This window comes from Netta rufina (assembly GCF_964035555.1).
Source record: "Netta rufina genome assembly, chromosome: 9".
NCBI classification, from domain to species: domain Eukaryota; kingdom Metazoa; phylum Chordata; class Aves; order Anseriformes; family Anatidae; genus Netta; species Netta rufina.
Window position 1 is genome coordinate 11,311,256 of NC_140132.1, and position 17,123 is coordinate 11,328,378.

At 52.3% G+C, this 17,123-nt stretch overlaps 2 protein-coding genes across 2 annotated transcripts; both read left to right on the plus strand.

The window, feature by feature from the left end:
• Window positions 1-261: 261 nt before the first annotated feature.
• A4GNT (alpha-1,4-N-acetylglucosaminyltransferase) lies at window positions 262-2,060 on the plus strand (the record flags this gene model as incomplete). The annotated part of the gene is made up of 3 exons (XM_084291873.1): window positions 262-366; window positions 519-968; window positions 1,449-2,060. 3 exons carry the CDS (start codon window positions 262-264, stop codon window positions 2,058-2,060), a joined length of 1,167 nt encoding a protein of 388 aa, XP_084147999.1.
• Window positions 2,061-6,794: 4,734 nt separating this feature from the next.
• Window positions 6,795-15,920, plus strand: DZIP1L (DAZ interacting zinc finger protein 1 like; the record flags this gene model as incomplete). Its single annotated transcript, XM_084292121.1, has 13 exons — window positions 6,795-7,271; window positions 8,037-8,121; window positions 8,836-8,960; window positions 9,303-9,464; window positions 9,681-9,806; window positions 11,108-11,138; window positions 11,868-11,918; window positions 12,260-12,396; window positions 13,067-13,259; window positions 13,339-13,390; window positions 13,443-13,511; window positions 14,625-14,760; window positions 15,702-15,920. 13 exons carry the CDS (start codon window positions 6,795-6,797, stop codon window positions 15,918-15,920), a joined length of 1,863 nt encoding a protein of 620 aa, XP_084148247.1.
• Between the last annotated feature and the right edge of the window lie 1,203 nt (window positions 15,921-17,123).

Sequence of the window (17,123 nt, forward strand, 5' to 3'; positions counted from 1 at the left end):
TGCAGCTAAGGCCCAATCCTGCCTCTCACCAGCCAGAGCTCCCTGGTGCTGTATGGGCTCATGCTGCTGCAGAACCAGGAACCAGGAGCAGGGCCAGGCTGTGCATCAGCACATGGGAGATGTCTCACCTAGAACCTGTTCCTTCTTTGCCCTTTCAGGTGGGTCCCATTGGCCCCAAACCATCTCTGAGACTGAGGTCCAGCCTGCAGCAGAGCCAGCTTTCCTCTGTGTGTCATCTCCTGCCTTCAGAAGTCCTGTTGCATGCTTCAGACAATTTGGGTGTCTTCATCCAGGAGCTGGGATTCCAGGAAGCCTGATGGCCAACAAACAAGCTGGAAATGTGGATTTGTCAGAACTATAATCCAGGTACCACCTAGCTTTCTGCGTGTGCAAAGCCACACACTTTGTCCTTATACCTGCCTCTCCCTCTGCAGCCTCCATCCCTGCAAGTCTTTCCTGCCAGTCCTGCTAAGCCATAGCACTGACATGTATTTCTGCTTTTCCTTGTCTCTCCTTAGCATACATGTCCGAGGCACAACCCCAGAGGCCAAAGGAAAGCAAGAATGTTGAAGAAGATCCACATATGCCTCTGCTTCTTCTTTGTCTCGGGCATTTTGTACGAGATCTCCTTGCTGTCCGGCTGCTTCTTCTCCTGTATGCCTATGCCCAAGCACTTCCTGACACCTGAGCAGGTCTTGAACCTGGGAAAAAGCATCATCTTCCTGGAGACAACGGAGCGCCTGGAGCCGCCCCCGCTGGTCTCCTGCTCTGTGGAGTCTGCTGCGAGGATTTACCAGGACCGGCCCGTCATCCTCTTCATGAAGGGGCTCACAAACGACACGGTGTTGGACTCAAACTCCAGCTATGCAGCCTTCTCGCTTTTATCTTCTATGAAGAATGTCTTCCTTTTCCCTCTCCAGATGGAAACCATCTTCCAGGAGACCCCCCTGCTGCAGTGGTACAACGAGGTGAGAGTTGGGATGAGGGGAAAAACAGGGAATGAATTATAGATGGGGGGATCCTCAGGACGAGGCTCAAAATGAATGGAGGAGAGTGGGCCTGGCTACGTGAAACCAGTCACTTTTATTTTTCTGGTTCAGAATAGGTTTATTTTTGCCATGTTTTGCAATGTAGTCATCTATCTGTTTATCGAACACATTATCAGCATTTTCCCACTATCTGGAGAATCAGATTTTTTGGCAAATGAAATGTTGGTAAAAATAGATTGCATACGTGTTTTGATAAAACAGAGCTTAATAGTCTTGCTCAACAGAAGCTAGTCTAACCAGGCGTGTTGCACGAGTCATCTGAGCGCTTGTGAATGCTGCCATGCTGGCAGAGCACCACCTTTTGTGGTGTAGGAACAGTTTCATGGTGCTGTTTGATGCCCGATGGGGGATGTGGTTGTTCTCTACTAGCATCATGGTCTTGCCTCTCCAACTCTGCAGGTAGACCCGGAGGAGGAGCAGAATTGGGTCCACGTCAGCTCTGATGCCAGCAGACTGGCTCTCATTTGGAAGTACGGGGGCATCTACATGGACACGGATGTCATCTCCATCAGGCCCATCCCCGAGGGGAGCTTCTTGGCAGCACAGAAGTCGCGGTTCTCCAGCAATGGGATCTTTGGCTTCCCTGCCCGCCACAAATTTATTTGGGACTGCATGGAGAACTTTGTTCTCAAGTACAATGGGAACATCTGGGGGAACCAGGGCCCCTTCTTAATGACAAGGATGCTCAAAACCATCTGCAATCTCACCGATTTTGAAGGCGTTGAAGACCACAGCTGCCAGAACATCTCCTTCCTAAACCCACAGCGTTTCTACCCCATCCCGTACCCAGCCTGGGGCCGGTATTATGACGTATGGGACAAAAACCCCGATTTCAACCACTCCTACGCGCTGCACTTGTGGAACTTCATGAACCGCAACCGGAAAGCTGTGGTCGCTGGCAGCAACTCGCTGGCCGAAAAACTGTACAAAACCTACTGCCCCACCACGTACGAGGACCTGATCAAAAACGCAGAGCTGAGGGACTTATCGAGCTATGAGGACTCTGTGTGACGTGTGGTGAGAAGAAGGGGAGTGATCCTTCCAGACTTTCCTTGTCCAATGGCCAAAACACGGTCACCACTGGTGGCAGCAGCTGGGCTCTGCTGGAGAGAGACCTTTTCATAACCACTGTCCCCGCTCCCCTGGACACTAAGGAGCATACGCAGAATGGTGGTGGTTATCCATGGGATGTAGCCTCTACTGACATAAGGACAGCTTTGAACAAGTGGTTTAGGAAATTAGGTTCTGTTTCCTCATAGGCACTCAGAAACCAAACCTTACTTAGTCAAAGGGATGTTTGGGCCTTTCTGGTGAGCTTTCTTGAAGGGGAAAGTTCCTGAAGAGTTGTGTTGGCCTCCTGGGAGGGATTTCAAACGCCCATCTTGACATTACTGGCAGCTACGAGTCTGAGGAGTTGTAGGCAGAACAGGCCTTGGACTGGGATGAGGGCTCTGAGCAAGTGTAGAGCGAGTGTATAGCAGAGGATGGACAACAGTCATTACTGATGAAAAGTAGCCCAAACTACTGTCTTCATTAATCTGTGTCTTTTCTCACATGAACTTTATACCCTACGTTTTCGAGAGGGACCTATCACTGCAAGTGAAAATAAAATGGGTAGTAAACCACCACTCCTCTGAGCTTGCTTTCGCCTGGAAAAGCCTTCCTCTTTTTAAGGAAGTTTACAGTCCTGCACCTCTACTTTGTCTCCTTTCAGGAAGGGGCTGCCCTTGCCCAGCCCTGGGGGCAGTTCTGGCCACAAGGTGTTGTCTCCTGAAGGGTAGGTGCTGGGGCACCATGAACTGATGGCACCAGCCTGAGGGGACTCCCAGGTCCCATTGAAATCTATGGATTTCAGTTGCCCTGAAAACGGGGCACGGCAGCTCCAGAAAAGCCCTTTCTGGAGGTTTTGGGAATGTCACCCATCTCCAGACGTGCCACCAGTTTTTGCTTTCTCTCCGTTCTGTAAGACTTTGCAGTGCCTGTTGCATTTGTCCCGTTCTGTCTTGCTGGCCTCCTGCCCACCCTGGAGGTGCTTCCTTCAGGATTTGCTATTGCTGAAAGACAGGATTCCCATGGGCCACATCTCCCCACCAGCCTCTCTGAATTCTCTCCATGCAGCTCCATTTTTAGGGCCACTGTGAAAAAGAAAGGGCCCCTTTAATCCTAACAGGCTTCCCAGTGACATTTCTTTTCCTGCAAGAAAGCAATGCATCCCCTTGCATTTACTGCCTCCCCTCCCCGAGGTAAAGCAAATCCACCTAACACCACCATGAAAAGCCCAGCTTGCAAATCTCTTCTGCGTCTGTCTGAGCAGCTGTTTTTAGGCTGGGAGCAGAAAGGCGGGGGCGGGTGGCTTGCCCGTCATCGAATGTTTGCCATCTGTACAATGCTATCTTCTGTAAACACAGCAGCTAATGAGCGCGCTGCAATCTGCACATGGCGATGGCAGCCGGATTAATCGGGAGGAGAAAGCCCTCTGTGCGCGTGGGCTTTAGCAGTCAGGTGCCGGGCTTGGGTCTCACTCCAGCCCCACAGATCGACCCCCATCCATCCTCATTAAGCACTGAAGTCAACCAGTGTAAGGGCAGAAGGCACCAAGCCAAGCTGGGGGTTGTCAGAGCACCAGCATGGCACGGGGGGATATTTTGCCTTTTCCTTCCCCAGTGTGAAACTCTCATGGCTCAGCCCGGGGCCATGGGTTTCATGCTTCAGTGCTGCCCACGGAGGCTGGTTTTGCCCAGCTATGGCAGCAGGAGCTGCTTTTTCTCCGTGCTTTTGAGTTTCACAGGCTGGGGGAAGTCTGGGAGGAGTGTAGGGTTACAGCACGGGAAGTTCTCCCTGCTCTGCAGAGCTGTGGACAGCCCCTCACTGCCCTGTCCCATCCCCGTCCCAGCTCCTCACTTCCTCTGTCTGTAGCAACAAGTGAGTATTTGCTTTTTTTTTGTTTTTCTTTTTCTCTTTTTTCCTTTTTCTGCCCCCACTCCTCAAGCTGTGGAGGGGAGGGAGGGACGGTGCTGGGGGATGTGCTTAGGCTTGAGCTGCTCAGGCTCTTGTAGTGCGTTAGCTCATGCGAAAAACATTTCCGAGGCTCCTCTGGGCTGAGTTTTGGCGAGAAGAGACGCTGACGAAGGGAGGGAGGTGAATGCTGCTTGCAGGCAGGGCCCGGGGAGCTGCTTGTGGGCAGGGTCTGGGTCTCCTGACCCCTCTGCTCCGTGGTCAGTGCTGCTCCACCATCACCTTGATGGAGCTGGTTTGTGCACAGTGGAGTGGGAATTGTGCAGGTGAGCACCTCTGACTAAGCTCAGGTGGATGGTCCTCGCTGCTGCCTCTGTGACGGACCCTCATCCCTCATGGCCGGTGTCTACAGCACCCAGCAAGCAAAATCTGAGTCCCAGTGAATCAATGTTTCCATGGTGGGCCCGGAGGGTAGCTTCTACCAGCAGCCATCGCATCTGCTGATGCTTCACTGCATTGCACAGCAGAAGGCAAAGTGCTTTTACACCAGCTGGGGACATACCCAAGGCAAATTCGAGCAAGAACTGAGGAGAAGGAATAAACCTGAAGAGCTGGGTTCCTGCCTTGCCTGCTGCAGTGGTTTCAGTGCACCCCAAAGCTCTGGTTGCACCAGTTGTGACTTGGCGTGTGGCATTTTACAGGAAATGCAGGGGAAGCCCACCAGGCTCTGGCACCCATGGGCATGCCCGAAGCAGGTGATGGGGCAACCTCAGCCACGCTGCTAAGCAGCAGGGCCAGGTTAAACACTGCTGGCTTTGGTGCGTGAAGGCCTTGTTAATATTAACAAGGTTGTGCAACACAGCCTGCTTCCCAGGGCGTGTGGGAGATTGCTAGGGGGTTTTAATTAGCGTCCCAAAGAACAGGGAGACGCCTGAGAGGGAGGGGACTGGGGTTGCTGCTGTCTCCTTTCCTCTTCCAGACCCCGTTTCCAGGCATTTCTCATAAACTCAGCCTCGTTTAGGCGTGGTTGGTTCGCAGCCCAGAGCCTCACCTGCAGCAGCCACGTGCTGTTCCCCAGCAGATCTACGCAGTTTGTGGCCGTGAGTCAGGGCTATATTTAGACCTATATATACATATGAGTGTACATATCTACACAAGCACTGTGTCTGATGCAATGAATTGGGTTGTCTGACACTTGAGTGCTGCTAATAGCATATATCTATATATATACATATATATATAACAGCAGTAATAATGCTAGTGATCTTTACTGGCCATACAAGCCTGGGAGGGAAGGGGCTTGCTGACGTGGTGATTTTAGGTGCACATCAAAGAAGATAAAGTGAATAAAGCCTAAAGGAAGCCTGTGGTTATCTTCATGTCACGCTGATGTGCAGGCCCTCCTGAAGGCTTTCTAGCACAGCTGACCAAAGAGAGGCAGCGACATGAACAGGCTCATGCAGGGCAGAGGAACAAGAGGGGACATTGCAGAGCTTGCAGTGGGTTTGAACATGCTGAGCTGGACTGAGAGCAAACAAGTCTTGCAAGGAATAGGGGAAAAAAATGATCAAAAAATTATGATCCTATCCCAGAATACATGCAGGCACCGCAGAAGGCTTCCTGGCTGGGATTTTCCAGCTGGAAAGCCCCATGCAAGGTGCTCAGCTTGATAGCGCCTTGCTCATGCTCCGTTGTGCCTGTGCCACTGTCACTGTACGTGCCTGCTGAGACCAAGCCCTGAGGAAAAGCACAGGGTCTGGAGCATCCCACTTGCACTTCTGGGGACTGAAATTGTGGCCAAAAAAAAAAGCTGTAATGCTAACCATTGCCCCATCTGAGTTAGCAGAGGAGACCACAGCAAAGCCCACATTTATTCGGCATCTCCCTGGGATGCCAGACCCAGCGTGTCCCTGTCACATGAGTGCAGAAACGGGGCCAGGAGTGGTGACACGGCTGCACGCAGCACACCCAGCAATGCCCTGCCCCACGTCCTGCCCAAAAATAAGGTGAGTGGCCCCCCAGCAAAAAGCGAGGATTAAAAACGAGGCGTCCTCGAGACGGCCAGAGGGCGGCCTGCAGTATGTGGGGCAGCTGCAGACACAAACTCATAGCACAAAGCATTGCAGCTTGGTTGAATTTGTAAATGTTTCACAGCAGTTTGCCTGTGCTCAGACAAGAAACCCTAGAGTCTAGGAACTGCATAGGGCAATTTCACAGTTTTAAAGCTATGTGTTTTAAATATAATTACTTAATTATTGCTTAGGATGCAGCTAGGAAAATGGGTGAACACTGCTTCTGGAAATGATTTAGGTCAGAGCAAGATAACGCAGAGGGAAGCAGCACTGTGATTTTTGTGTGACCAGTGTTTACCAAGTACTGCTTGAAAACAGGCTGTTTTCCTAAAATGTGTAAGTCAAGGAGGTTGGTAAAGGGGGTTACAAATTTGTTCACAACACTTTATTTTAAAGAGTGGCAGTGTGACGGTTTTAGAAAACTTTCCTTTACCAAAAGCAGATGGTAGATAAACTGGAAGGGTGTTTTTTTTTCTTTTTTTTTCTTTTTTTTCTTTTTTTCAGAGCTTGGCAAAAGCAGTAGATAGCAGCTGCGGAGAGGAAGAGAAGAAGAAGGTTTTGTGCTTGCTCCCAGGTATTATGAGCATTGACCTGCTCCCCACCATGGTAGGGCATCCAGTAGAGCTGGAGGGCAGCGGCGTGGCCAACCTTAACACATCCCTTCTCCCTCCCAGCCCTTTTCCACAGGCATTTCCAGCCCTTGCATGGGGCTGTAGGGATGCTGGGCACAGTCCCAGGGTTCACCGGCCCGATCCACGTCCCCTGCTTCCACTTCCAGCCCCGCCGGGCCGGCATGGACTGGCGTCGCTTCAGCGCCGTGGACGTGGAGCGGGTGGCCCGGGAGGTGGACGTGGCCACGCTCCAGGAGCACATCGCCAGTGTCACCTTCTGCAACCTGGATGGGGAGCAGTGCCCCCACTGTGGGCAGCCGGCGGACCCCGTGCTGCTGAAGGTGCTCAGAATGGCCCAGCTGAGCATCGAGTACCTGCTGCACTGTCAGGAGTACCTGGGGAACAGCCTGGCCACACACACACAGCGCCTCCAAGCCACCCGCACCGAGCTGGCCCGAGCCCAGGACCTGGTGTCAGAGCAGGCAGCGCAGCTCCGGGGAGCCAAGGAGGAGAACAGGAGGTGGAAGAAGCTGATGGCTACCCAGCAGCTCCTCCTGCAAGCCGGCCCCAGCAGCTACTGCAAGGTGTGTGGCAGAAAGGTGCAGAGCGCGTCCCCGGTGTGATGCTCTTTGCTGCATCCCGGTGCTGGCTTGTTGCCTCTGTGGAGACTGCAAAGTCCTTGTCAGCCCAGGGGCTCCCTTTTTGGTGGACATGCAGGGGCAGGGGGTGAGAGCTCCATGGGCTGCAGGAGAGGAGGCTGGAAAGGGATGACTGGGGAGATCTTATGAGATCCATGTGTCCTGGGGATATCTTGTGCCAAGGAGACCTGGAAATCCTCCAGCCCACTGGGGGGTTTCTGGAGGCTCCTGGTTTCAGTGGTGGTTTTGACTGTTATCCTGCTGCTGAGGCTTTCCCAGCCTTTCAGCAGAGAGACTGCCAGCCGTGCCTTTGCGTGCACATCTTCCCCCTCACCAAATCAACCTGCTTGCTTACTCCTGGAGGTCAGAAGGCCCCAGACCAGGTGGTTCAGGTTCATGCCCACAAACACTGCTCTCCCTTCCTGCATGGCCTGAGCAGACCCCATTACAAGCAGCACCTCACTGCTGCTTTGCTTATGCTGGCCTGCTGGGGGAAGTCATGCCTCATGTTTTCTGCTGAACCCCAAGGGGCTTCTCCTTTGGCTCCCGCCAGAAGAAACTCCTAACACCTACGTACATCTGACACAACAGCCACATCCCTCGAGGTCTCCCCTTTTGCTTTATGGCAGCAAACCTTTGCCATGCCAGGGATGTGGGGAGAGCCGCTTTCTGCTTCTGGCATCCTCCTGCTGACTCTCTCCCCCTCCCCAGTGCCACCTCTGTGACAAAGCCTTCATGAGCGATGTCTTCCTGCGAGCCCACGTGCAGCGCCGGCACGCGGAGGACACCGAGGCAGGTGAGCACTGAGATGGTTTCCCTGCGCTTTCCTACGACTTCTCATTTCTTCTCTGTTCCTGTGAATATTTGTAAATGTTTTCTGCTCACTGCCGCTCCCTGAAGCACGGGCAGGGTGTGTGGTCAGACACAAGACTGCAGGCACCCTTACAGCCCATCTATGCACCTCAGGCTCCCCGAGGACCTTCCCTACCCGTGGGGATGGAGCCACAGTGGGGAGTCTGGGAGAGTGTTGTGCTTGAGTGGCAGAGGGATTCACCTTTTTTGCTCCTTTTGGCAAGGAATTGACGCTCTTGGACTTGGCAGATCAAAAAACTTTTGCTCTTTGCTGGCAGGTTGAAACCCCAGTCCAGGGCTGATGCAACACAACAGGTTTGTCTTTGCTCTGAGGCACCTTCCTGGGTGCAGCCCAAGACGTCCAAGCAGGGCACTTCAGCTGCTGCAGACAGCCAGCCCAGCTGCTCCTCTAGCCTCTAATCTCTCCAAGTTTATCAAAAAAATAAATAAATCAGAGGCCACTTTTCTCATGTTTTTTCCTGCAGCTGAGCCAGCTCCTTCTGCAGCCTGACACCCTGCGGTGAGTTTGCTCGGTGCTTTGGTGGGGTGTTGCTGGGTTTTTCTGGGTGTTTCTGTCACCTCTCCAAAGCAAAATCCCAGTAGGAGCTGGCAGATCGCACCCTTGCTCACGGTGCCTCTGTTTCCCCAGGCTTTGCAGAAAGGCAGAAGATGAAGCGGGTGGAGCAAATGGAGCAGGAGGTTGAGGAGCTGAAGGAGAAGCTGCGTGAGACACAGCAGCAGCTGGCAGCGGAGAGGGAGGCAGAGAAGCTGCACAGGGAAAAGGTATGGAAAAAGAGGGAGAAGCAATGAAACGTGGGACATTTTTAAGCATAAGTGAAAAAGGCACTGAAAAACATCATACGGTGGGGCTTGTGTCTATTTATGTGGAAAATTTGCCCCAGAAGGTTCCTGTGGGAAATGTGAAGTGGGGGTAAATGTGGCACTTGTGTAAGTGTGCCTGCCCAAGGCTGTGCTGCCTCGTCCTCCCGTTGTGTGCAGCATGGGGAGCCCCAGGAGCATTGCTGCTCACGTGGCTGGTCCAGGGCAGAAGCCCCAGCCCTTGCCCAACCTGGGCTCTCTGCTCCTCAGCCAGGACATCTGCTCCACTTTTTTTGTCCTCTTTAGGAAAAAGAGAGAGCTCACCAGCGAGAAGAGGAGAGCAGGAGAGATTTGGAAAGGTGGAAAGAGGAGGAGAGGATGAAACTGCGTGCAGAGATGGATGGCCTGAAGCAGCTCTTCCTTGGGGAGCTGAAGGACATTGCCAGCAGGAGCAGTGCAATGGAAGGGGTGAGCCAAAGGGACAGCAAGGGGACATCTGAGCTTGATGCCTTGCATGATCCAGGTGGCCTTGCAGGTTCAAAGCCTGAAGAGTCACCCCTTTTCCTGGGGCATGCATGCACTTTGGATTTGGGGGCAACAACTGGCTGAGGTGGGACTACCTGGGAGGAACAAAGAGCCTCCTGAGACCCCCCTGGGACAAGTTGCTCCTTCTCCATGCTGCAGAAACTGCAGGAGCTGCAGGCCAGAGAGACAGTGGTGTCCAGCCTGGGGACCCTGCAGGACGATGACTCTGAGGAGATGCAGTGGCAGACACCAAGCTGGACAGAGCAGGAGAGGACAGCTGTGCAGGTGAGCAGTGGGGTGCCTGTGTCCTCACCCCTGCCACACATCCCAGGAGGTGTGCTGGATGGAGATGGACCCACATCCGTGCACCTCCGTGTGCATCTGCTCCCCGCATGTGTGGTCTCAGCTCAGTTTCTGGTAGCAATGCGCCCAGAAACGGGACCTGGAGGGCACCAAGGGCACGCCAAGGTGCCAGGTCAGCCCTGGAAAACCCTTCTTCACTGGAGCACTGTCGCAGCTCACTGCATGGAAAAGCATTTAAAGTAGCAAATGGACAGAAGAGATTTCTTTACCCGTGCACCAGCTGCCTTCTCACTCTTTAAAAACATCTGAACAAGGCCTTGGCATGCACAGCGCCTCTCAGTGTTGAGTGGGTTGGGACAGGCACAGCTGCTGTGGTGGCAGGTGTCCTTCAGAACCCAAAGAAATGGGATTTTGCCATGCACTAATGCATTTGGGTGCCCCTGCCCATGAGGACCCCACAGCCCAAGGAGGGACACGTGGGTGTGTTTAATTTGGCAGAGGACAGAGGGGAGGCAGGCACTGAAGGACCTGGAGAGGGAGCACCCAGACATCCTTGACATCTTGCCCAGGTGCCAAAGCACCTCACTCAGGAAAGGCCTTTGTGGTTTCTCTCCATCTCAGCTTCAAATCCCAGAGATACAGGTCTTGTCAGAAAAGCTGGGGGAGACCCTCTTTGCAGGTCAGCTTAGTGCCTCCTGATAATGGGAAAGAACGGATCTGCACACCTGAAGTGACTGTAGCTGGATTTCAAAGCCCAGGTCAAGAGAATACAGTTATTTTATTATAAAGGGGAAAGGCGATATGAAATGCAACAACCAAAGTTATCACAGCTGATGAGAAGACATAGGCTTGCCACCAGCAGATTTTGAAGTTGGCCATAGGTCTTCTGTAAGGCCAGTGATACCCTTTGGGGGACGCCTCCCTGGGGATGCCAGGATGACCCGATTGGACTCACATGTCTGTTGGCTTGTAGATCACCAGAACGGCTTGCATTACAATTTGGAGCATCTTCTGCTCATTATCTGATCTGTGAATAGCACAGAGGTACAACAGCCTGGCACCTGCTGTGCGGTGGTTGTACCATGGAGGAGTATGCCCTGGCGGGTATGGTCTGCTTAAAGCTAAAAGCATTTTGGGGTGTATGTGTCCAGGTTAGGCTCCTGCTGTTTTCTGCTCATTTTGTGGTGCATTTAATAGTAATACTCCCCAGGGAGAGGAAAAGTCACCCAAAAGTGTTGATGAAGAAATGACCTTTGAGTGATGCACAATCTGTTTCTTCACAGACCAAGCTGCTGTCTGCAAACAAGCCTGAAGGTAATGATTGCTTTTTTAAGGTGAATCAGTTTGGGTCTAGATCAATTTTTCATAGCTAGGAGCCCTTCAGACCATACCATCCTCTCTGTCTCCCACTACAAAAGCGTGCCATGGAGTCCTCTCTGGGGAGCTGGCTGTGTGTCCTTTACCTGAAGGCACGGAGCAGACATCCTCCAGCCTCCTGACTGCCTGCTGCAACAGCATGGAGTACAGCTCCAGCTGCAAGCAGAAAACCCCTGTCTCTTTGGGTCTTTTTTTTTTTTTTTTTTTTCCCCCATAAAACTAAGAAGCTGGGACATGACGTGGTTTCTTCTTTACAGCCTGGGTTTCCTATAATCAGGTGCCAGGGAGGAAGAGTGGGGACTTCCCAGCTCCCTGATGCCTGCTGTCCAGCATCTCGTCAGAAAACAAACAAAAATAGGATTTCAGACATGGATGGCTATTAGCAAATACCCTGCGGGTACATTGTCCACACCAATCCCGAGGGATGGCAAAGGGCTGTTTGGCCACTGACATCCTCCGGCTGGTGGCCCCAGAGGGTGGTGGTGCTGCTGCTGAGCACCCCGGGCTTTCCCTCAAGGATGCTCTCCAAGGCTTGGGGCCAGACTTGGGCCATCCTTGGACCCCATGGGCACAGATGTGTCGGAGCTTTCCATACAGTGAAACAAGGAGGTCAGAGCTTGCTTTTGTGCTCACCTTGGCCCTCACAGGCTTTTTTCATTCCTGCAGTGACCCGGCAGGTGACCAAAGTGCTAGCTGCTGAAGAATCCTCAGAAGAAGGTGGGCACTGGGAGTGAGACCATCTGTGTCCTGGCAACACCAGGACGAAGCTGGCATTTAGCTTTTGGGGTGTTGCACAGTGAGGATGAGGGGTGGTGGCACATGGTGGGGTGGGGACACGTACCTCCATGCCAGGTATAGCAGCACCATGATCAGCCCTGCGGGGAATGCTTCACCCTAGAAAGCTGCCCCAGGCAGCTGCTGTGCTGTGGGTGGGATTTTGGAAAAGCTGTGTCTGGGAATGACTCAAGCTGGAGGTGGAAGGCACCTCAAAGGGGACCAGGGACCAGCTGGCTCCTCAGGGCACAGCCACTGCCTTACTGCTCCCACCTTCACTGCAGGCGGGAAGGAGGATGCCCTGGGTGGGAGGCAGAGGCTGCTGGAAGCCCTGCAGAGAAACCCAAACCTCCTGAAGAAGTTTCGGCCCATCCTGGAGGAAGCGCTGGAGGAAAAACTGGAGAGTATGGGCGTCAAGAGGGTAAGTCTGTCCTTTTGCTGCTGGCACTTCCAGCCCTGAGCCAGTGCAGGGATGCAAGGAGTACTGCGAACAGATTATTTTGGAGCAACCAAAACACTAGCAGGGAGTGAAACAGCCCATGCCTGGAGCAGTCACAGCCTGAGAGGCAAACAGTAAGGTGGAGGCAGAAAGCACATGGTAGCGCAGGGAATAAACCGCCTCTGAGGTTGGTTATTAATAAATATCCAGCAGCTCTTTCTCTCAAGCAGCCTTTCATATGCTAAATCACCCAGGGCTCCCTCTCTTCCAGGGAAGGAGGGTGTGTGAGGGCACAGCAGCCTCTGTCACGGGGATTTCGAGAGGACTTTCACTGGTCCTTTTCATGCCAAGCATATTAAACAGGACCTCTTATGAATCTTGCCGAGCTCCCGGCAATGCAACACCACCACCTAGCACCTTGCCGAGCTGGTGCAACAGCAACCAGTGGTTGAAGCCTCATCATTGGACTGATAAGAACATTGCACTGGGAAAACGATGGGCTGGGGAAACGATGGGCTGGTACCACCCTTGGGGTTTGGGCAGGTCTTGGGATGGAGCTCAGAGGATACTCATGAGATATGGGCAGTGCTGTTGATGGCTTGTGTCACCACCCAGTGCTGTGGAAGGACAGCTTGGCCACCCTTTTCTTTAGGTCATGACGGGTATCTCCACTCAGACCTACCAGCACCTCCGGGCTGTGGTCAGGCTTCAGCAGCAGCAGAGGGCTGCGAAATTTCCTGGTCTCCTCAACCTAAGGAGAGAGCTGATCCAAACAGTGAAGAGGAAAGTCAAGCAACGCAAGAAACCTGGCATTGCTGCCCCTCGACAGCTCTCCATCATCCCAGGTGAGGTGACCTGTCCCTAGAGAGCAGCCATGGGGACCTGTGGCCACCTGCTGATGGCTGTGGGATGCTGTTCCCTTAGGCAGCAGGGCAGCCCTTGGGCAGCTGGCAGCTGCATCCCTTCTCGTGGAGCTGTGCCAGCGCCAGGCCCCCATTTCTGTGATTCACCTGCTGTGCCCCTTACAGGGACAGCCATGTCCACAAGGGAGAAGCCCATGGAGAGATGCCTGGTTGCAACCACACGGAGACCAGCTGGTGGGGTCAGCTCCTCCCAGCCCTGAGCTCAACATCTCCCAGAGCCACTGGGAAACTCCAGGTATCTCATGTGAATGGTCCCAGGGATGGTCTTGGATGTCATTTCCAGGAAAATAAGGTTTTGTATCCATCAGCAGTGCCACAAGGTCGTCCCTTTGCAAGGAGCTCAAACTTAGAGCAGGGGAGACCTGGCCACTAGTCCCTTCCCCAGGCAGAGACAAGCATCCTTCACTTCTTCTTTGTCCATCTGTCCTCTTTGGGGGAAATTCAAACAGTGTTCATGCAACTGGTATCAAAACACTAAGTGTTAGAGAGTCAGATTAAGAAAAGGTCTCTGGAAAAAATCCCCGAATAATTGGAGTGATGCAATGGTGAAATTATTAAATTACTGAATATGACTTAAACATAACCTCAATTTTTGGGGGAGAGCTGATATAATTAAATTGTGAGCAGAGTCAGCATCATATTGCTTTTATAGAAATGGGGGGAGAAAAGAGGGGAGGGAGGGGGATTTTACAAAAAGATTTTTTTTATTATTTATTTTTTTTATTGCAGTGAGGATGAAATTCTTGTCTTTATCTGGCAAAGTGAAAAAAAGAAGCGGAGATTCCTGGGGCACTTTGCAAGCCATGGAAATAGAGAGAGGGTCTCCTGTGTGGCATCCTGATGCAGCTGGGTTTTGCCATCTGCTCTAATTTTGCAAATACAGGATGAGCATCCTGCCCCACTGCCCCCTTCACCCTCCCCGGGCTCAGTCTGCAGGTGACAACAGCGACCTGGAGACCTCCTCCCCTGCCAAGCCACCAGCACCGGTGGCTGGTGACACAGGGGAGACGGTCCCTGTTCGGCCAAGCCCTGTGCGAGGGATGCTTGGTGGTGGCAGGGAAATGACAGTCCTCTGCCAGCAGCCACTGGATGGTGCCACAAGACCAGGAACGAGCTGCAGCGCAGCATCCCACCGTGCCAGGAGCTTTCAGCAGCATCTCCCGGGCTGGGGCCACCCGCTCCCACCAGGCCCGGTGCCTGTGGCTGCTGTACCTGTTGACAAGTCCAAAGAGCAGCATGGGAGGGAGAGAAGGCAGCTCTTCTTGACCTTGTGTCCCTCTCTGCCAGCTCTCCCAAGTGTCCAAGGGAGACCCTGGCCCAAGCATACGGGGGCAGAGGAGCAAGCCACAGCTGTGGTTTCCTTCCTTCTTCCTTCTTGAGTGGGAACTCTGACCCAAAGGACGACTCTCTGCAGCATCACCAAGTGAGATTGGCTCTGCTTATAATGCTTGTCGGCATAAATGAAGTGTTTTCCAAATTCACTCTGGCTTTTGTACATCTGTAGCAGGGCGTGAAGTGATCTTGATCCCTCCAGAGTACAAAATTTTTAAAAATGCAGCTTCTCAACTTCTCTGTTTTCCAATCCACTCCACCACCAGTTTAAATTTCTATCTTTGCCTGTTCCTAAGTGCAAACATTTGCACGTGCATTTTGATGCTAGGGAGCAGAAAGCCTGGCCAGGGCTGAGCAGAACAGGGTGAATTCATTTCATTCCATCAAATAGCAAAAGTGCCTTCCAGATAACTGCTTGCCAACATGCAGAATACCACCACGTAATTTGTAAATCCACAGGTCCCCAGGGATGTATGCAGTCTGCTGTGTGCTTATACCCTCCCACATTGTGTGGGTCTGTAGCTACATACCTTGAAAAGGAATTGTTCATTTTAATCTTTCGACGTGAAATAAGAACTATACCTGGTTTGTGTTATTCTTTCTGTAGAATTCTATTGCCAGATGTGTTACTTTATGGCTAATTTAACAAATGTTTTTCTTTTTGGTGAGTGGGGATCATAAGGAGAACTGCTTTTAATAAATTGAATAAAGGAGAGATGTTTTCATGCCATTCAGAGAGCTACAGTTGGTGTCTCAGAAAAAGAAATGAGCCTTTTACCTGTAAAATAGGTGGAGGTAGGAGCAAACATTTGCTCCTGTGTAAGGGGTGATAAAGGCAATTCACACACCTCTAGGCTGTGCTGGCATGATCCAAAACTGATGAGAAAAGACATTTTCTGCCCCAAAGAGCAAACAGCAGAACCAGGACAGCCAGAAGAAGCTGTTTCACCCCTACTATGTAGCAAGCTCAGTGTCAAGGCTGTGCCTTGCCCTGCACCTCCCTCTCCCAGCTGCTTCCCTTCTCTATGTCAGAGAATCAAAGAAATCATGCTGTGCCACCAAGTGATGGCCAAACCTCAGTGTGTGCAGCTCCTGCACATGTTCACCTGCAGACAAATGCAGGAACCAGGCTTGTGTTCACTTTTCCAGCAGTTCTCGTGCCTGCGGTGCTTTCCAGCTGCTCCAATGAGCTTCAGGCACTCGACGCTGAGCCCAGATGGTGCCAGGCAGGTGGGGAAAAAAATTGCCTAAGACTGCGAAACTCCAAAAGTATCCTTGTGCTACAAGAACCAAATAAATATATATACACAGGGACAAGGCATTTTTGTTTCGGACTAAATGTTTTGAGCCAGCACGGTCCATAGGAAATGGCTCTCCAGGTGCTACAAGCTTCAGCGGGCATAGGGGGAGAGGATGCACAGTGGGCATGGAAGAGCCATGGATTAGCACCAGCAATGGGAGAGGTCGGAGGTGTTTTTTCTCTTGTGTTATGGACTTCTTCCCCTAGGAAAAGCTGATTCTTCCCGTGCCCCTTTTTAGCGTGCTGTCCTCAATGGGCTGCAGTGGTGGGGACCTGCCATGAGCCCTGTGCCCAGTAGCAGTGCTGCACAATCCTGCTGTGCTGTGCAATGCCAGAGCACCAGGGATGATCCCGAGCAGGCAAATCACCACAGCCAGGGGGATGTAAAACAAAACCAACTGAAACAAAGCCAACAGAAAGCGCGTGGTGGAGGAGAAAGTCAGAAGTGCAAGTGGGGACTCTCGCTCGCAGCTGGGTTTCAATAGGCAGACAGGTGTCCTGACAATTCCTCCACACAAAGATGCCTTTGTAACTGCATTAAGGAAACAAATTCGGCTTCTCCCGTGGGAGAGCCAGAGCAGAACAAAAGCTGACTCCAAAATGCATTTCCCTTGCCCTGTAAAAACAAGATGTTGTAATGCCACGAAACAACTTTAACAGCGAAAGCAATGGGGAGGCTGCTGTGGCCAGAGATGCCCCATGCAAACCACAGCCATCCTGCATGCTGCCGCCTCCTCCAGCACCTTGAAAAGCCCCAAAATGTCTCCTCTCCCTCTCCATCCTTTGCATCTGCTCTTCAAGTCAAATCCTGCCCAGCTGTGGGCTGTGGTTTTCCCTGTCCTCCAGTGCAAGCAGCCTAGTGCTCACCCCTCTGCCCTGACCCACCAGCCCCCGGGCAGGTAGCTCCATGCCTCCCACACCCTTGAATTCCCACAGGGCTTTGTTTTCCTTCCCCTCATTTTTTTGACCTTGTCTTCAGTTTATTGCAGCCTGGGGAGTTCTGCACAGTCTTCACCAGTTCCTGTGCCTAGTTTTTCACACTAGAAGCATCCCCTTTGGCTTCATCCTCTCTGGAGTCTCTGGGTGAAGCATGTTCAAAGCCAGCAGTGTGAAGGGCTAGCGGATTTAAGGAAGGAGAAACCACACAAATCAGG